Below are 21,360 nucleotides of genomic sequence, written 5' to 3' on the forward strand. Positions count from 1 at the left end.
ATTTTTATATTCCCCCTAAATAGCCATTTATGGCTACTGTCAGAGTCAGGACACTAGACCAGCTTAGTGGTACGTTCTAGTCTAATGTAGCAGATCTTAAAGGGTATATTTAAATGTAAGCAAGTCTGTCTGTCTTGATAGTAATTCTGTGATGGGGTCCAGAATCTCAATGGCAGGGAGTAACACACATGCTGTACATAATGTACAAGGAGATTTGTCATTGTTTATTTAGCACTCTAGCTGCTCAAGGAACTCTCTGGGGGTGAACAATGCCAAAACCAGTAAGACGTCCCTGCTTGCAGTGTTACAGTCTATTCTAAGAAGCCAAAGCAGGGCACATGATTTACAACTTATCCCAGTGAAAAACCAGATGTGAATTTAATCTTTTGATTACATTACATCCTGAATTATTTAATTAATGGATGCCTAACTTATTCCATGTAAAGGTCACAAATGCTGGGAACATCATACACAGCTTGTGTAAGCATGCGTGAGGCAAGGCAGTCTCTTATGTCAGAAAGGAGGAAGCAGCAACTACATCCTTATATATAGTTTTATTTAGTTTCTTTGTTTGATTGTACCATGATCACTGTCTCAAATGAGTCCTAAAATGTTGGTACTATACTGTACCTCAGTGAATCTTGCTGTACTGCAAAACCAGAAGACTGAGGGGGAGATGGACATTGATGAAGGGGCAGGGAATGCGAAGCCCCTTTTTTCTAGTGGCACACACATTAGCTTCAGCCAGGCCTGGTACTTCTCTGCAGATCAAAGTGAAGCTGTTGTCTTAAACAGGCAAGAAAAATAGGTTGGGTGGAGTTCTGTGAAATGCTGAAAAAACCCAAAGACTTAATGGAAACATTTTAAAATCCAGCTACAGGGAAAGGTTTGAAATGTATGTGTAACTTGACCAATGAGGTTAAACCTCTTTTCTTGCTGTTTCATGTCAGTTTTCCTTCCTGAACTGTCCCTGGGTTTTCAAGAGAAAAAACATGCAAATTTGCATTTGATTTATAGAACTAAGTGCACTGTTAGCTAGTAGTAAATTAAAACTAACCATTCATTTTTCTTTCAATAGGCCAAGTTGATAGAGTTCAGTCCACTGAGGGCAACTGATGTTAGACTTCCAAGTGGAGCAACGTTTGTTATTGCTAACAGTTGTGTTGAAATGAATAAAGCAGCAACTTCTCATTACAATATTAGGGTAATGGAGTGTCGGCTGGCTACAAAGGTAACACATGGCTTATGTCAAACTCTAATGAAACCTTCATCTAAATATGTGCTTTCTTCCACTTCTGACCAATTGTGTCTTTAACACCTGGCTAGGTGCTACTCTTTGTATAATTTTTCTTTCCAGAACCAGACACTTCCATCTGCAGGAGCAGAACTCCTGCTGAGCTTAATGGAACTGAAAGGACTGTGTCCTTATATAGAAGATTATATAGAAGATTGAGTTCTATTAAATTTGTTTTGGATTATATTTTGTTAGAGGAAATAAGTCTATTTTTCAGAAAAAGAATATTCCCAGTTAATACGATAGACTGTTTCTAATTAAAGCTGAATAATGACAAATAATGGAAAGCAACCAGCATGGCCACATGTTTATATGTATATATGGCAATAGATGTGTATTTTCTAGGATTTAGAGAACATCCAAGCTAGTAGTTGGAGGCCTGGAAGTAATATTAGAAATGCTGAATAGCAGCATGTATGTCAGTGTAAAGTTTAAGAACAGGCTTGAGTCAAACCCCAACATTTAGGTTGTACTGCCAGTTTACAGCTTGAAATTATCTCTGAAACGTATGGAAATTGAACAGGGGAAATCTAAGTTCTGCTTTAATTCTGGATTTTGTATGTTCAGGAATATGTAGAGGTAGGGTTTGATTTGAGTTTTTATGGGAAGACAGTACATTTTTCTTTGATAAGAGTAAATGATGAGCAAGCATAAAGATTCACTGCATTTATACCCAACATAGGGCGCTGTGTGAAAGGACAGAATGTGGGTCACAAAGTCTAGAAGAAAGCTTTGAAAAATGCAGCGTGGAACTTCTTGCCACAGAACATTTGATCAATATGCAAAAGTACTTTGAACATCCGTTGGCATCATGATTCTATAAAAAATAATTTCTTACAAGTTTTAGTTGGTGCCAAAAAAGTAGTTGAAGAGATGATCAGACACTGACAAACTGTATTATAAAATAATTTGCTGAGATATTTTTTGAGGAGGGAAGCTAAACTTTGGATGACTTTTAAAATGTGCTTTAAAAGTATAAAAGTATAAAAGAAATAGTTGCATTTCAGTTGTGTATAAGACATGGTAAAACAAATAGCACCAATGACCACAGTTAAAGCTGTTGTCACTGATGTTAATAAGAAGATTCTTTAGCCATTAAGAAAAGGAAGATAAGAACCAGTCTATTTGTTAGTTCTGTTATAACTGATAAATCTATAATTTGGGATTGATAATTGACAGAATACGTATTTTTAAGGAAGGGCTTCTTTTGGAAATTCCTTTTTTTTTTGCATAAGGAATAGAGAGCCTTCACAGATAATCTGTTCTAAAAGTCACTGTACAACGAGTGCATTAAGCTGTGAGAGCTTTTGAAGTTACTGTTCCATGTACCAGACTCTGTGAATTGAATCACAGTTTTCTAAATGACTTTAAATTATTAGTCCTGTGCAGTAAACTGAAGAGGTAGTAAGGAAACATCTTTTTTTTTACATTCCTGTTAGCTATGATGCAATCTCTGAAAATGTACTTTTAGCAGATGCTTGATTGTAAGGAGACTAACAACATACACCTGTCTGTTTTTACACATATGCTACCCAGATGGAAAGCTGCACACACTATAAAAATACATTTAGGAAGAGGTCACAGTGGGGTGAAGGAGGGCAGGTATGTAAGTGGAAACAGGGAAGTCTTTTAAGCACCATTAAGCTAATGGAACTATGAACTAACATGCTGGGCCTTGCAATAGTGCTTTAAAAGAAATTCTCATTGTAAGTGCCTTAGGATAGGCTTTCCCCCCCTCTTCTGCTTTAGGTAATTCTAGAATTTCATACTGCTTGCAGAAATCTCTGTCGGTAAAGATGCCAACACAACTTATTCCTGCTGGCATTAGTGTAGAACATTTTGGTATCAGTCTGTCCTACGGCAAGTGAGCTCTTGATCACCCTGGCAAATTATCTTTCTTAGATTCTGTTCCTTTCCCTTCCCTCTAGACAGTCATTGTTTTGCTTTTTTCTTTCCCTTTCTCTGTTGTAGCAGCCTCTGAGTGCTCTCCTGTGCTCCATTACAATGTGTTCAGACGCTTGCGTTCTGCAGAGCACTCGCACTTCCGAAGGGAGTGGAGTTGTCCCTCATCGTTCCGAGCTCTGACCTGCTCACCGTGCTCCCCCTGCTTCAGCATCAGTGTCGTGTGGGGCCAGCAGGGTCTGCAGCTGCAGAGCCATGAGCAGCTCATGGGCACAGATGCTCAGATGGCTTTATAGAAATGTAGTTTGCAAGGAAGTGATGCTGCTGTACAAGTATTCCTGGATGCACTCCTAGTCAGACTTTCTTTTATTTATATTTGTCCCATCATTTACCAAGTACGTTTTCCTCTCAGTTATTTACAGTTCTCTAGTGTGCCTATGTTGAACAATAAAGAAGAATAAAGCCCAAAGATTCTATATCCTGGCAGTTAAGAGCCAGCTGCTCGATGTCCACATATTTAATCCATCTAGTCAGAGATCATCAAGGAAATACCCAACTGTGGGAGCAGTATTGGGATTACTTTTTGTACATTAAAGAGATGGGATTTTTTTCCCCGTTTCTGTCCCATGTCCATTACAATTTGAGCTGCTGCAGCTAGACTGTTTTCAAAAACCATTTCTGTTTGCCCATAATATTTTTCCCAGTGCTGTTAGAATCAAAACTTTGCTATAAGCAGGATAGACCTTTCCAGCAAAGCCATGCCCACTGGCCCAACGGGGTCAGTTTCCATTTGACCTGTAAAACCCCAGTGTCATCAGCTTGCCTGAAATACAGCATCTCCCTTGAAGTACAGAAATGGGAACAGATGTGACAATGCATGTGGCATATTTCTGCAGGGGATTATTTATTAAAAAAGGAAGTACAAAAATTGTTGTTGCCTTATAGAATATTGTTTTTAAATTCTGTTTAACTTCTCATAATAAAGTACAGGGGATGCTGAATATTGGGATTAAAGCATGAGAAAAATAATTTCCATTCATTTAGCACCTTGAAACAGATCAAAAGCATGTCATAAACATGCACCAACATACAACATATTTAAGTAAAACGAAGCAGTAAGTTTTATTCTAACTTATCAGTAAGTAAGCTAAAATACAATTACATAAAGGCTGTGGAGTTTTAGGTACTCATAGTCTTTGAAAAGGAGGCCAGAAGTGACTCAACCAATATTTTACAAAAAAAATTCTCCCACCCTGATTTCTGCATTATGCACTAAACAGTTCTGCTTCTTTCTCTACCACTGAACATATAAAATTGTGTTTTAATGACAGCAGAGTTATGTGATTAGGATTTTGTTTGTTTTGCTCTGCTGAGCCTCACATAAATCCCAGCAAGTCACTAGATGGCACCAAAAGTAGTTAATTTTTAGATACTGCAATAAAGCAAAACTGGAAGAGCCCCTGCAAAAGCACTGTTGGAGGAGAGTGAGAATCCACACCAGATAGCTGGGCAGCAGATCTGCTTAAATTTCATCCTGTAACTTTGCACAAAACAAGGCAAATACTTTTCAGACACGTATGCAAATCCCATGACTTTTTTAACCCAGGAAATTAAATGGCTTTGCTGAATCAAGACATAAATGATTTCAAACCAATCTCCATCAAACCCAGTGCTTATTAAAAAGAATGAAACACCCTGGGTGAAATCTTGGCCCTTTTAATGAGAGGTTTGAATGCTGATTTGTATAGATAAATGATTTCATTCCCTGGTCTTGCTGCACTGGTTTGAAACTCTTTCCAAACATACAGCTTGATTTAGAAGTTTTAAACTCGCTTGAAATGGTGCAGCACTGGAGATACACCACATGCCTATGAACACAGTACAGTGACACTGGTGTGTACCTGCTAACCTTTGTTTTACTTTGTAATCTGTTGAAATTACAGTTGGTATGTCAATGACCACTGACTATTCTTCTATAATTCATGACATCAAAATATATCACCTTATGAGGAAAGCTGCTTTACCACTTTCATTAGACACATGGGAGCATCAACATATTGCAGCCTTCCAGAAAAAAGCCTGTTGGACATCCTGCCTTTCAGGATTCTGGTGTGTTGAAGTAACTTGTCAAAACATCACAAAGATACACAAAGCATGGTACCATTGCCAGGAGAGGGCAAAGCAGGTCCACCTATAACTAATGAATATCACAGCAGCCATATGGGAATAGAATAGATTCTGATCAACATCGTAACATTCCTGTAAAGGCTCAAAAGTTCCTTTAAATTGGTTGTAAAAAGAAGGTACTTAAAATTTACTTAAAACTCCAGAGATTGAGAAAGGTTACAGTTATTCTCCCCACAAATCTTATGATCATATTTTTAAGGCTATTACAAGAAAAGATTTTAATGACAGCCTCAGATGTTCACCAGAAAATTCCAGGAGCATATTGGAAATGTCAAACTGAAATAGTAGAGCAAATACTAATAGTATGGAAATAGATTTTTTAAGGACTTTTAGTGTTACAACATCATAGCACTTGTATAAACAGTTGTCCAGATGGGATTGTAAAAGTCTAGTAAGTGCTTGAAGTAACAAAGTCTGTGGAAGAGAATAAATCACTAACTTGATACCACACAAATAATGCCAGTAGGGCTTTTACAGACAGTATCTGATTTGAGGGAAGAATATGTGTCATTCACAGACCTTTATAATAAATATAATTGTTGACTGCTCTGTACTGATAGAAAGTAGGTTCTGATGGTTCCCAATTAAGAAGTGAAAAGAGAAAATGGGCCTTAAAGATACTTATGGACAACTAATAGTTTTAAACAGAAAAGAACAATATTTTCTATTTTCTTTTTTTTTAATTTTAGCTTCTCTCAAAGTCAAAAGGCTTGGAGTGGAAAAAAATGTTGAGACTCCACGATGTGCAAACCAAGCTAGGAGTTAGCCTAGAGGAAATGCTGACCATTGTCGAGGAGGTATTACATCCTGAGCCTTACAGTGCAGAGGAAATTTGTAAATGCCTGGGAATTACCCTGGAGGAGCTCCGCTCTCAGATCCTTAGTCAAAACATGCAAGATGGTGAGCATATATGAAATGGGGGGGTTTACTGTACAATGTTTGTGTTATATAAAAAGTTTATGCATTAATAAGTAGTGCAAGTGGAAGTCTTGCCAGAATACTTGGCTAAATCTTGGTTGGGAAGTGAAAGAATTGGTAACAGCATCAATTGGTATTTTCATTCTAACTTTTGACTTAAAATAGAGCAAACTTTGATTTTGATTGAACTGTTTCCAAAATCATGGAAATAGCAGATCACTTAACTGGTGTTCAAGACTAGCATAGATGAGCCTGTGTTTCTGTTTTTAACTGATAAATACATGATCACTTCCTAAAAAAGGCACTGGGCAGCAAGTCTTGATCTCTCCTGAGAAAGTTTCTGTCACTGTCAATATTTCTTTTTTTTTTTTTAGGAAGATGTTGGTGGAGATGAACAATTCACTATCTAAAGTATTTCCCATGTATTATTGTTTAGGATTATACCATGTAGTCATGAGCATTGTCACGTGTATCCTGGATGCATATAGTAGGGTTGCTAATAATACCAAATAGAGAATTTATGAAATAATTTGTTTGCTTTCATAACAGGTTTCCAATTGAGATCAGAATTTCTGTAAGAACTACATAGAATCCTTCTTCCTTCTTTCCATTCTGTAGCCTTAATACCTGTATTCTTTTGGAGCCAAGTTACATCCTTGCCAGTCCTTCCCAAGACTGCTTTCAGGAATGTATACATTCTATGTGTATAGATCTGTAATGTATCTATCTATACTGACACTTACTTAAATAATCCGTCCATCTGGAGTGATTGTAAATTTTATATATTGACCAAGGAGCAGGTCCTGAATCTTTAACCTGTTTTGCATCCCAGTGGTATCAGGCAGTATGAGATGCTCTTATTGTCTAACTACACTGCCAGAGGATACCAGGATGGAATAAGATATCTCAAGCCAGCTCCTATCTCCATAGAAAGAGTTTTGATAACTTTGTACTGTCTGTACATGAGGAATATATGAACCATGTACCTGCACTCTGCAGCATTTTCATGGGAAACTGCAGGGTTGTAAATCTCTTACATTGTCCCTGTACTTCCCCCTTCATGAAGCAAAGCAAGACTATTAACTTACAGATGTTTACACTCCTTACACTTGGTTTATAAAACAAAATTCTACAGTTCTGCAGAACTGAGTTGTTTATACAGGTTATCTTGATTTTTTTTCCAAAAAGAAATCTAGATGAAAAATTTAGACATAAAAGCTATAGAAGAAACCCAAAGGAAATTTTATACTGTAGCTCTGAATACCATTTGCAGATGTTTGCTGAACAGAATCTCTTAAACTTGCATGACCGTGATTTCATTTGATAAGACCAATTAAAAAGGATTATGCTGAAAGCCTCTTTGCATGTACAATATAAAATTAAATAACAGATTTCTGTAAAACTTATGCAGAAGAAACAAGACAGACACAGAAAGAATCTGAATCTGCTGGTTTTGTTACACACTATGCAAATTACGCGTTTTGTTGGCTTTGGAACACCAGGGGCTGTTTGAAGAAAACATTTTTCTTACTTCCCCTCTACTTTCCCACTCTATTTTAATGACAATGCCTGGCTTCTTCATGTGAGAGAGAGAAAACATACTGTCAAATAAGTAACCTCTGCAGAGAATTTCAGAGCCTCATTGAATTTCTTTGTTCAACATGAAGAACAAACCACAACATTTAGGGGATCTTTTCATGCCCAGGGATCATTACAAATATTATTTTGTACTGGCATTGTGTCTCATGGTTAAGGACCTAAAAGTGCTCTGTACATACTGGTTTAGCCCTAAGTCTAGCTTCCCCTCCTCTACTCCTCCAGTGACTGTACTGTATACTTACATGAAGTTTTATCAGTGTGTAAGGATGACCAGATAAAAACTCCAAATCTCAAAGGAACATGGTATGGACTGGCTTTGGTCAAGTCCCAGGCCAGGTCTGGAAGGACACAGCCACTCTGCATCCCTTTTACAGGTGATTACTCAAGGATTTCTGCAGTTCCCCACTGCACAGTCCATTCGTTCCCCACGTTTGGAGAAGTACAGATGGTTTATAAAGCCTCTCTAAACTTCTTGCAGTTGTTCCTTGGCCAACTCAAAATCCTGAGTTTAAAGCTCCCTTGCAAATGTTTACACACGGATTGCACTTGTGGCTTCTGAACATCTCTAGAAAAATAATATTTATTACTTTCTAAGATGCATTGTGCCATAATTTTGGCTTGGACTCGAGTGCTTCACAGAACATGTAGTGTGTGGTGATTGTGGGACATTAAGTATTTATAAGCTTCACCACAAAAGGATATTCTCCTGTAAAACATGTATTCCTTTAACCATGAAATGTTTTTTCTTCTTAAATGAGGTATTTTTTAAACCCATTTTTCCTTTTCATGTATAAAATTTTAATCTAATTCTGAAATTTAAACCTGAAAATGAAGTCACTATGGGACAAGCAGGCATCCATTTGCTGTGTGGATTTGGCTGTTTAACTCCTATTTGTCCCCTGGAAAGAGAATTGTAAATCTGTGCTGCGAATCCACGAGTAGTGCTTGAACAGCCGCTCATGGGCGTTGATGGTGATCTCAGTGCAGGAGCAGCTTCCACACTCCCTGCACTGTAGGTGTAGGTGTAGGCAGGTGTGGGTGAGGGGGGTCTTGGGTGTTTTGTCAGGCGGCTCTGGGGTACAAAAAGCTCTCTCTGTGCATCAGTAGATGCCCTGTGTGACCAGAAGTTACACCTCCAAACCGATAGACCTGAGAGCACTTTCCAGTTCAAGGGTCCAGGTTCCTAGTTCAGCCTCACCCTGATCCATGTCATGGAGAAATTTTGGGACATACCAAACAAACAGAGATGTGGCTGCTCCAGGCAGATCCCATACCTGGAGGCTTTTGGGGTGTGCCACAGGTAGGCACAGACACTGAAGAGTCTAGGTTAGTTGCAAAAGCCTTGTTAAAGCCATCATTCCTCTGGAGGAAAAATCACTTTAAACCAGTAGTTATCACAATCTCAAAACAGGTGTCTGCTAAATGTGTCACCGAATCCAGCGGTGACTCATCCCCTGGTTTACTTTCAGAGCCAGATTGCAAACAGTTACTTGAGCAGTCCCAGGAGAGTAACTGTTCCCCACTTCAAGTAAGGGGTTCACAATCTGGCTCAAATTAAAGCCATCTGGCAGCATTTTCTTATATACATTATGAGCCAGAAACCTTCAACCTCATCATGTTCAATCAGCAGGATGCCTAACAGAGAAGGGCACTATTCCACGTGGGTAATGGTGCTAGAAACTGTCCCCTACACGATTGCGCGTCCGTGAGCTTTTCCGGTTGTAAATTTCTAACAGTCCCATCAGCCATGTGCAGCTCATTAATCTACAGTGAAATGTATCTTTAGAAGCTGCCAAAGCAACTAGAAAAAAATATATAGCCTGGAGAGGTTGGTGTTTAGCTAAAGGTCAGATAGAATTGTGCAGGAAGCCTCTAAAGAAAGGAATCTGCTGAAGTTGAAGTTGTAACAAATAATATGAGTTGCTGAGAAGCCACAACATTTACTTATAAAGGAAAAAAAATATCCTTTAAATGGACTGGACAGGTTTGCACAATTTTTGTAAAGCTAAAATTAAAAATATGACCATACAGTTGAAAATCCACAGTAAACGTTTCTGTTACATTTAGTTAACCCACAATTATTTGGGACTAATAGCCCAGATTTTTGTTTGTTTAGAGATTTTATATGGATTTTGGACAAGCTTTCATTAACATTAGTCTGGTGGGTCACAGCAGCTTGGAAGGTTCTTGCAGGTTCTTGCTGCAGTGCAATCTATTAGTGCCCTGGAAAGTGGCACCATTCTTTCAAGGGCATTTAGTGGTTTGTAAGTGGTTTGAATGTACCAGTTCATGGGTGACCTGACAGAAATCCTCTGCAGGAGCAAAGCTCAGAGAACTCAGAAGTAAGTTGAAGTGGAAGAAACCAGGCCTTTATTATAGTTTAGTGGATTAGGAAAGTATATTTACATTTTCAGTCGAATTAATTACCTAATTCCATACATTATAGTAGATTTAAGGATCCACAGATTTAAGAATCTGGCATTGGTTCCCTAAACCCTGCTTTTTATGCTCTCCTTTGAGCACCACAGAGGGTGAGACCATGTAACCCAGCTCTGTGCAGCCCTGCAAGGGTTTCTTTGAGGGCTTTATCTTTTCCTCTTTCAGAGCACTCCAGCCTTGGCTCAGATATAAACTAATCAGGTGTGGACCCTCTGGTTTTGTTTCTTTTGACTGTGACAGAGCATGGCTTAGGAAATTGGCAGAGCCAATATACAAGCTGTGATGTAGCAAACAGATTCCAATATAGATGTAACTTTTGGAAATATCATCTGTATTCTATCTTCAGTTAGGTAGAGAGGGTTTGTTTGGACTACCCATCCAAACAGAAGAGATACAAGAAGGTTTCTGTATTATCAGAGGCTGTGTTTTGTGTTGAAAGCTGAAAATATATGAATCATTCCATTATTTTAGAATAAGACTTAGAGAGTACCAAGCTGTTTGCTGCCCTGAAGATAATTTTGCCTGAGAAGAAAAGCAAGCTGTAACAAAAATTGTTAAACACAAACATAATTTTTTGGAAATAAAATGCTGCCCATAACAGACCAATAGCTAATGTCAGGATCCCAACCTTTAACCGATACTAATTTGGTAAAGGTCCCCAAAGGAGCCAGCAGATAGCACACAGCCACTCTCTGCTGCCTGCCAGGAGCCTGTTCCCAGTGAGAGGAGGCTGGAGCAAGGTAGCAAATTCCCCCTCCACCGAGAGGCTCTCCTGGGAGCCAGCACTGCCCAGGACACAGCTCAGGGCCCCTGGCTGGCAGCCAGAGCCGAGCACCCATTCTGGGTGCCAATTCCTACCATGGCGAGCGCAACACAGCTCCAGAGGTTTGAAGGTAATCTGGCCAGTAGAGCATTGCTCTACCAAAGGGTGGTCTCCGAATCAATCACAGCCTTTGGCAAGTCTGTGGCCCGACAATTGAAACCAGACATGTTTTCAGTTCATTCTTTGGGTTACTACTGTTCGATGGTGATTTACAAGAGAGGGTGAGCTATGGCAATCTCTCACGCAACTTTAGATATTCCCTAAACGAATGCACATTTAGAAATCTCCTTGCTCTCAAACAATGCTTCATAAGAAAAGAATATTTAAAGAGAAACCATCCTTAAAAACAGGCCAAGCTGCCTTTCTTCAGCGTTCAAAAGTACTGAGGCACCACTTTGCAAAACACAGTGAAACTAACTCCAGCAGCAACAAAATCAGAAACCAAAATATGCTCTTCCTGTGTGATATTCTCAAGTCCATGTTTCTGGGGGGCACCCAATTTTCTCATTTCTGTCCTAGTTTGAAATGCTTTCAGAAGGCCTGTTCACAAGACAAACAGCACAGGGTTTCTCAGTAGCAGGCTGTATTGAATTACAAAATAAATAGGAGCAGAAGCAGTATCAGCAGTAGCAGAACATTGCTATGTTAAATGTTTCTGTCTCATTTTAGACTACTTGTGTCTCAGCACTATTTTCAGCATCTACAGTTGTGAAATACTCTGGAGAAATAAAAAGGCATTATAGAGGTGCTGATGAAGTTTTAGTCTGTAAGGGTTGCTGTCTGGAGTGTACAATATGAGAGACTTCATACTGGACCTAATTTTATTTCCAGTCTTTCAAGGAAGATGTCTACATATATTTGCAAATGTAGATTGCTGAAAGTGTCAGAAGTGGCTCCAGAACTTGGCAGTCTCCACAGAACAGCCAAGTAGGAACCCTGTGGGTCTGGGTCAGACAGCAAGTTCTATTTTAAATACAGGGCTGATCTTGCTTCTCCTTTTACCTCTGAGTGTTTTATCAGCCATTTTAGAAAGCAAGAGAGATCAGGAGTTGAATAGAGAGAGAAACCTCACTCTAAAGGAGAATTTACACGCAGAAAGAAGATGAAGTGCTCTAACTAGGCTTTGCTGTGCTAAAATAAGGAAATGTAGTGCAGTAGGTGCTCCATATAGAGGTTAAAGTCCATTAATATTTACCACCCAAAGAGCTCAAGCAAGCCAATTTAGTCATAAATTAAATTATGTCAGGCATGCTTCTGGTGAACAATACTTCCTAAATAGTAGCCATGGTATTAAAGCAAACAGAACTATATTGGGAGAGGAAAACAATAAACTACAGCACAAGCTTGGGAACAGCAGTTCAAGTCTCAGATATTAGTTGCAAACCAAACCTTCCTGTAAATATGGGTGGCTTGTGGAGTCTTTAACCACAGCCATCTCCTTCCTTTTTATGCCCCATTATTCAGGCTTGATGGAGGTCTCTACCCTGATGGCCACACAGGTTTGGGCACCCCCCTGACCATTCCCAGGGGAATTGATTTTTTATGGCACAATAGAAAAAGTTTAGCCAAAATCTTTGCACTAGTGTGTGATCTTAGTAGGTCAGTACTAATCAGTACCTGTCTGGGCTTGGCATCTCTTCACATCCACACAGGCAGCACTAACGCTTTGGCAAGTAACCTATACCAAAAATAACCCCTGAAAACCAAAGTGAAAGCACCTGTTCTCTTCCCTGTACCTTTATTCCAGTATTATTTACAGTCACAGTGAGCCTGCATTGTTGAGAAAAGAAAAAAAAAAAAAAAAAGAAAAACCTGGGTGGTGTTTTTTGTGGTTTGGTGGTTGGTTTTTTTTCAAGCAAAGGTCCATCTGCACAGTTCCATAATTGATGCAGATTTGGCCTGGAGCAGCCACGCACAAGGCCCTGGGCTAGCAGCTGCTGGCTGACAGGTGCCTGCAGGGCACTGGGGACCCTCCAGGTGTTCTTCTGCCTCTGTTCTGCTGCTATTGAAAACCTGGAAGCTTTAGATTAATGCCCTAATGCTGTTGCTGCCAACCCTTGCACTTCTGCCTTGCTCCTGCAAAGTCAGAGGAGAAACCAAGCCCGTTCAGCGGCACAGAAAATAAACACAGCATGTGCATGAAGTTGTCAAAATGAAAAAAGATGTGTACATTGCATTTTGATAAACTCTAAACGTTATTTTTTATTAGGGCTTTTAAAGAAGATGTAGGTGAGCTTTTGCAGAAGACTTCTAGAGAGTTTAGACTTTTTTAGAGAGTTCTCATATAAAGGATGAATTGCTAAAAAGCCACAATTCTGTTATGGTTTTGTATGTTCTTTTTGTAATGAATAGTAATGCAGCTTTCTTTTTGTGTAGTTTCCACCTTTAAGTTACACCAGCGTGCAAAGCACGTGTACAGTGAGGCTGCCAGAGTGCTGGAATTCAAGAAGATTTGCAGTGAAGCACCTGCCAACGCACTCCAGCTGCTGGGAGAATTAATGAAGCAGAGCCATATCAGCTGCAGGGAGATGTATGAGTGCAGCTGTCCTGAACTGGACCGGCTGGTCGACATCTGCCTGTAAGTTCTGACCACAAGGAAGAGTAACCGTCTGTGGAGAATACGGTTCGAATTGAGGAGAAAATATGACATCCTTGGCTATTGCAATCTTAAAATGAAAGTATTCTTGTCTCTTATTACAAAATTAATCTCCTGCAGGGACATTACATGGTCAATTGTTTCCCTGCTGACATCTGTAATACTTTCAGATGAAAGCTACGGTTTATGGCTTTATTACAGATTTTGCTTTTGGACTGACTCATCGTCACAAGTGTTACGTGAGACTGTTGGCTACTCTTTTGTAACTTGTAGAAGAAGTCAAAAGTGGTTTTCTTAAAATGTCATGTTACTTGTTCTATCTGAACTGTTACTTTTTCTGTACCTTTTGTAATTATAGCATCATAGAACAATTTGGATTGGAAGGGACCTTAAACATCATTGCATTCCAACCCCCCTGCCATGGGGCACCTTGCACCAGGCCAGGTTTCTCAGAGCCCCATCCAGCCTGGTCTTGGACAATTCCAGGGATGGGGCATCCACAGTTTCTCTGGGCAACCTGTGCCAGTGCCTCGTGGCTCTCATAGGAAAGAATTTCTTTCCAATATCTAATCTAAATCTACCTTTTTCATGTTTTTTTTAACCATTTCAGTACTGCTGCCACAGGAGTTCCAGGGCATAAGCAAGCTGTTTTACTGTCTTAGGTTGTCTTGCAATTATAATGAAATGTAGTCAAGTGCTATTTGCATTTTTTCAACTAAAAACTAAGTTGTCCAGAGTATCAGATAGGTTGGACAGCATTTCACCATTTCAAAAATGAGTGTGTTAACTGTTACAGGGGCTGACACTCTGCTTCTCTCTGTGCTGTCTGAGCTTTCCACGTACAATTAAGTCTCCATCTCTGCCCTAGCAGTATTCTTTCTACTGGGACTCCTTCCTAACTCATTTTGGTCACGAGGAAACAATCTCAATTCCAAAGCGCATTCCCTGAGTGCCATTTTGTCCCTTCTCTTCTCCCACACACAGGTTGTTATGGTATCAGGCTGTTGTTTCCATGACTCAGCTACAGGGGACAATGAGATCTGGTACAATCATGTGTTAATACACAAAGTAAAAACAAGCACATCGTGCATAGCATTTCATCCCTACCACGGGGTCAGCATGAAACAATGTACACATTTCAGTCCTTAACTTCTGTTTTTCTGGTACATTTAATCGTGGGACAGACATCTTATGCTGACTTTGGACTAAATTCAGTGCCTCTAGAAGGAATTCAGTGGTTGGTGATCATTTTAACAGTGGCTGGGGGAAAAAACCAGTTGCCCACCTGGGCTGTCCCATCTCCACTCCATCCCTGCCTCTGCCCCAGCCACCCTGTCCCACCTGCTTCCCACAGTCCCATAATGGCTCCTGATGATGCCACCTTCCTGATTCTGCCCCTAATTGTTCCTGCTTCTCCTTGGAGAAGGGTGTGCTTAGTTTGGGGAAACTCTGCCCTAAGCCAGAGCATTACTGCCCTGCCAGAAGGGAAATGGAAGGTGACACAAGTGTTTGCAGGCCTGAGGTCAAGAAATGTTTCACTGTCTTGTAGAAGCAAATATCTCTTACATCTTTTCAGTCTTGAAGAAAATAAATTGTTTCAATTTGAAGCTAAAAAAAATTAAATAATTAATACATTACCACCTTTATCAGCTTTTTTTAAAATTAACTGAGAAGTAAGTCTGGCTTAGAATGAAAATACGAATTTTACGAGCATGCAATTTACCATATGCCTTTTTACTTCTGCACCCATGGATTTTTTAAGTTGCAGTACCCATTTATGAGGTTTGTAAATCAACAGAGTACAAACCAGATGATTATTTAGGTGAGTCTGATTTCTTTTGCAGACAAGATGGAATGGCCTTCGAGGCAGAAAGCTACAAACTTAAAAACTGAGCAGAAGACTTCTGGACATTGACAGATTATTTTGCATATGGGATACACGTGCTGTTTTGTGCTAAAACACAAAGCAGCCTGATAGCTACTGGACAGACTGATAGCAGTTGAGCAGAAAAAGTTTTGATTCTTCTCTTAGGAGCCAATCCAGGGTGTAGCTCACGGGCTGTGTTCAGTTTATTGTATCACACAGTGATCACATCATACAATAAGCTGTGACAGTCACTCAGCAGGGCAGTTCCACCAGAGTTATCCCAGCTGCTCAAAGGGAGCCACTGATCTGTGTGTGAGAAGGGAGAACTATCTCCAGGGGCAGCTGAAGACAGAAACTGAGCTCTACTGAATTGTCAAAAATCTTGGGCAACGAAGCCTTGATCTGGTGCAAGGCATCAGCACTGCCCATTCTGAGACACCACTGACAGGGCAAGAGCCTTAAAACTTAACATCTGCATTGCTTTTAGGTACAGTAACTGCCTGGAGCTGATGCCTCCATCAGTGGCATCCAGTGACTGCACTTGGCAGACCTGAGGAGCCCATTCTGACAGGGCCTGTTCTCAGAAAAGCTGGGAGGAAAGCGTCCTGCCCTGTGCAGGGAAAAACAAGCAAGTACAAACTGGCCAGATCTGCTCTGCAGCGTGGAGTTACCTGTGCCACGTTCCAGTAAACCAGCAAGGATGGCAGCCACAGCCTCTGGCAGTGGAAGCTCAGCACAGGCATGGAAATTGTGTTCCCTATTTGTGCTGAGCTCTGTGCTTCCATGGTGATGCAGCTCCAGCCGGCTCAGGCAGGGGGACACTGGCTGCCAGGCAGGAGCACAGCCACAGCACCAAAAGGAAAGCAGCCGTTAGGATTTTTCTAAATTAAATTAAAACTCGTCAGAGTATTTCAGTTCCAGGGAGCGAAATACAAATAGTAAAGGAAAAAAGTGGTGTGTGTGCCCACATTACATCAGATTTCTGATTCACCAGCAGAAGAGCCCACAGAATATGATGGGCAGAGCTAAGTACCACAGTGGAGTGTCATTCACGTGAAATGATTTCACGTTAATATATTAAAATTATTTAATCTGGTTTTTTTAAATTGTATTCTTTGTAGAGAAGTAAATTGTTCATTATTCTTTACAGTCTTGTCCCATTGAGAGTATTTCCTAAGAAATGCATCTTTTTGCTCTAGAAGTTTAGTATTAAATCTTTTTCTGATTCAGTAATTAGATTTCTAAAAGTGCATTGCTATTCTGGATGAATGCAGCTTAAGCCAGCATCTAATTCTGGGAAAAAAAGTCATAACTTTTCTCAAGTTGTACATTAAAAAACCTAAAGGACATAAAATCACTAGTCACTCTAGGAAGACTTGGCTGATGTGATTATAGAAATGGCTGGGAACTACATAAATTACATTCTTTACTTACGATGATATACAGCTGCCCTGTAACTTTCAAAAGACTTTCCAAAAATACATTCCACAGAATTGCCTGAGACCATTGCTGCTCTCTCCTTACAAGGTTTAAACTGTGAAGAATAATCTGCATATCCAGATGTTTTCTGTTTTGCCTAGATCTTTATGTTTTACTGTATAACCTCTGCCAAGAAAGAAAGGGATCCATACTTGCTGTGGTTTGTAGTGCTGAAAACTGTAACCACGAGTTGGTCAGTTGTTTTTTTTCATTTTGCAAAGACCGAAGACTTGTACTTTCTGTAACCTACCTCATGTAGTTAGTTGCTGGTTTACCTGTTGGTCTTTTAAAGCAGGTAACACAGCAGACTTACTAAGCAATTTAGGGACAAAAAATTGGATGTGAGCTCCTGAGTAAGTTAGGTACTGTTGAAAATCTCTGTCCTTAGTGTTGCACATAACTCACGTTCACTCTCTCATTCTCCATCTTTTGGTGCTATAAATCCTGGTAACTTTTGTGCTCCCAGCCATGCCTTTTACATGGCAGACAGCTGAATCCTCTCTGACCACTTTTAAAAGATAGAGATTATACATTATGTGCAGGTGCATTATGGTAGCCAGGACGATTCTGCATTTTGTCAAGACTCTTACCATTACCACTGGTGATTTTCTTAAAGCTGCAAAGCCTGCAATCATGGCATAATTTGAAATTTCAACAAAGCCAGAAAGGCTTAAAGATGCTATTCAAATGCAAACTACTACAAACCAGACTAAGTACAATCCCCCCATTTATATATTAAAATATTACCATATTAACGCCATGCTTTCTGAAAAACCACTTCATAACTTTAAGTATTTCAAGTTAACAATATTGTTCGGGTTTTTTTCACCTCTTAACACCACAATTGTTTTTAAAATGGACTACTGTCATGTCTTGCCTACTGTTTCCATATACCAAACTATGAGATTTCTATTTTTACTCCTTTCCTTTATTCTTTTATTCTTCTTTCCTTTGCTGCAGTACTCATATTTTTACTCTCATTTATGCCCCCAAAGCTAATTCTCTTTGTATCCAATGAAGACTGGAACAAGATACATAAAGGCTTCCAGAAGCAAAGGCCAGAACCTGAGACTGGGGGTTGAGTGCCCCCAGCCCCAGACTCCAGCCACGTTCTCTCTCCTCCTTGTGTGCTCCATCTCTCCCTGCATTCCATGTCCTGGCACTGCAGCCCAGCCCAGCAGCACACAGGGCCTTTCCCACACATGAAACCCACAGCTCCCACTGCGTGGGTGAGCTCCCCATCCACAAGATTGTCTGCTCAGACTCCTCTTCAAAAACCCATCTAGATGCCAGTGCACAAGAAGAGTGTCTGGCCAGGAATCCCACTTTACCAGAGGGGTCCAGCTTAGTATTGAACTGATTAAGACTTCAATGAGACAATTTCAGACCTGTTCCAAAGACAACTGCCTTGTGTTTGACCTAGATGCCTCCCAGGCACCACATCTCCTGCAGACACAGAATTAGGTGCTCACTCCAGAATCTGTGTAATATTAGGTACCCAGTTTTCAGATGGTGCAGCACTGCCCATCAGGTTCCTCAGCAGTAAGCCCCAAGTGGCTGCTATCACCACATTTGACACTGTTAAGCCACAGTATTTTGAAACACAGTGACTTCAGCTCTGCAACAGGCATATTTTCTGTCTACTTTATGCTTTATTTCAACTAAGTATTTGAAAATGACTCAGTAAAAATGAGGCATGAGCATGACCACAGAGAATTATGAAATCAATAAAAGGTTTAGAACAATTCTGAAGGGATTTCAGTTGCCTACCAAAATAAAAGCCAGACACCATCTGAAATACTAAGTTCTAACTGAAGTAACAGAACAAATGAGTACAGACAGTTGATTTACCAGACTCTGAAAAGTGGATTGGGCCTTATAAAGTCAATGGGAATTTCCTTATTGATTGCAACTGCGACTGGATTGGATCCTGCTCATTTTAGGAGGTTGCTCCATGGACTAGAAACTACCAAAATTGCATCAGAGAATGAGTGGCTTACAGGAATAACAAGAAGTAAAATAAAACACCAACAGGAAACACAGAATGAACATAAAATCGAGTCAATATGAAGGGTGGCACCACACAGACACACTGAAGAAAGTGTTTCTGTTCAAGAAGAGATGTGTGTTTAGAATCAAACACATATGCAAGTACTTGCTTGAAATATGACCTAAACCTCTACTAACCCAGCACTACACCAGATTCATTTAACATAAAATGCACACATGAAAAATTACAACAGCCCACTCAGAATAAGCTGTCATTTTCCAGTGCTATCACATGATGTTGTCTCTCCCTCTAACATATTCTAGGGCTGGTGAATCTCTCTGCACATGGCTACTGGAAACACATCGAAATATTTGTTTGTAAATCAGACTAGATCTCCCACGAGAATAAGATTTCAGATGAGTTTTCTAAATCTGACTGGTTCTGTTCTCATTAGGTTAGAAAAGCCCCAAAGTAACTTATTACATGGTGTTTCCCTACTTTTTCTGAGTCGCAGTAAAGATCAGGAACACAGGTAAGCAACCTATTGAAAATAATTCTAAATTCTGATGAGAAGGCATCTGAGTCTTGCAATGGAACAGCATGGGATTTGCTCTAGGACATTTCTAGCAGGCCAGTATCGTGAGGCTGGGAATGGTTTATATTTTGGATGTCATTTATTTGTCATTGTTCTTTCTGTTCACACTCCTCATTAAGAGCATTTTTTTCTTTTGGGACTACATTCTTACTTTACCTCTACTGCTGTCAGTCTTAAGTTCGTAAGGTTCCTCTAAAGAGAGATACCCAACTCTGTCCATTCAGCATAAACAGTAGTTTATGTGAGTTTATTTATACAGAGTGCAGTGACTCTATGACTTTTTGAGAGTCTCTGAACTCTCCTTTTCTTGACTGGCACGCTCGGCAGTCCTGCAGAAGCCTGTGAATCTTCAGCATGGTTTAGATCTGTCCTGGAAGAATAGAGCTATTTGTCTTTGCCACATTAGAAAATGGCTTGCATGACTACATCCTGTGCAATTAGTTTATGAACCCTCTTTTGTTATTTTTGTCATGTATTTCTGTTTTCACTTCTGATGTCTTATGAATGTTGCTAACACAATTCCTTTCTTCTCCCGCTTTCTTCATCTCAGCTGCACTGTGATCCTAAAAACAGCTGATGTTGAAGCATTACAAAACAGGGGGACTTTTGGAACTGACAGAAATGACTATATTGCAGTTTAAAGCGTCAGCACTTTTCTTTGGTCCAAAAGGGTAACTGCAAATTGCTGTAGTGTTACATACAAGCAAGTATACAAAGCAACAAGTATACAAGTATACAAGCAACCTCAGAAAAATCAGATGACATGGGAATACTCAAAACACATCTGAGTTTTCCATATGAATTTTATATAAGACAAAGTACCCCTTTTTGGTTTATTTTACATGATTTTTTCCCTGTTATTTTGTTTTAGGCAATTTGGGGCCATCGGGTCACGTCTGACTGGAGCTGGATGGGGTGGCTGCACTGTGTCAATGGTGCCTACTGACAAGCTGAACACTTTCCTAAAAAATGTAAAAAAAGCTTATTACCAAACGGATGGCCAAAGGTTAGCAGTGGAGAATAACAGTCTGTTTGCTACCAAACCTGGGAGAGGAGCTTTGGTTTTTGTTGAGGCCTAAAGAACATAAAAATTTTAAAGAAACTATGTAGAGCATGTAGAACTGGCAGTACTTCCCATGCCACAGTAAATGAATGCTTTTTCTGGTTTGTATAGTAACGAGCGGGTGCTATTATCAAAATATATTTCTGAAGAAGCAATTAAAAGAAAACTCTTTGATTATAAAAGTCCTTTTTTTCCCATATCAAATATATCTTTCAGTATAAATATTGATTTACTAAAGGCTATCAATGGGGAAAACTGAAATTGAAATAAAGATGATACTCTGTTACAGTGTCTCTCTCTTCTTTTCCCTTTACTGTCATAAAATAGAGACCAGGTGTGCAATGAGCTGCCTCAGTGGAGGGAGGGGACCTTGCAGTGTTTGCAGGGCTGTTCAGTGCTTTTTCTCTTCAGGTCCTGGACATTGTTTTGTTTGGAGTGTTCTGTAAAAAGGAAGATTAAACTGAAGCATTCAAAAAATTGGAAGGACTTTGCTAAACATTGGAAGTTTTATACTGTCCACAAGCAGGATAATTACTGTTGTAAGTAATGATAATATTGGAGGAGCACCTGCAGGCCAAGTGCAGCATTAGGAATACATGTTAAGTAGG

The 21,360-nt window shown here is 39.8% G+C and overlaps 1 protein-coding gene across 2 annotated transcripts in view; it reads left to right on the forward strand.

The window, feature by feature from the left end:
* GALK2 (galactokinase 2) overlaps positions 1–21,038 on the forward strand; it is a 46,991-nt gene extending 25,953 nt beyond the window's left edge. Inside the window, exons 7-10 of one of the 2 annotated variants that reach the window (XM_042039391.1) lie at positions 1,079–1,231; positions 6,073–6,283; positions 13,539–13,740; positions 20,561–21,038. In XM_042039391.1, the coding sequence (XP_041895325.1) occupies positions 1,079–1,231; positions 6,073–6,283; positions 13,539–13,740; positions 20,561–20,768 (774 nt within the window). In that variant the 3' untranslated portion in view covers positions 20,769–21,038. The remainder of the gene's footprint in view (positions 1–1,078; positions 1,232–6,072; positions 6,284–13,538; positions 13,741–20,560) is intronic. The other variant, XM_042039392.1, reaches the window with a different exon arrangement.
* The last annotated feature ends 322 nt before the right edge of the window (positions 21,039–21,360 follow it).

This window comes from Corvus kubaryi, unplaced genomic scaffold (assembly GCF_017639235.1).
Source record: "Corvus kubaryi isolate FWS band 111438036 unplaced genomic scaffold, C.kubaryi_AGA036_p1.0 37394, whole genome shotgun sequence".
Taxonomy (NCBI): Eukaryota; Metazoa; Chordata; class Aves; order Passeriformes; family Corvidae; genus Corvus; species Corvus kubaryi.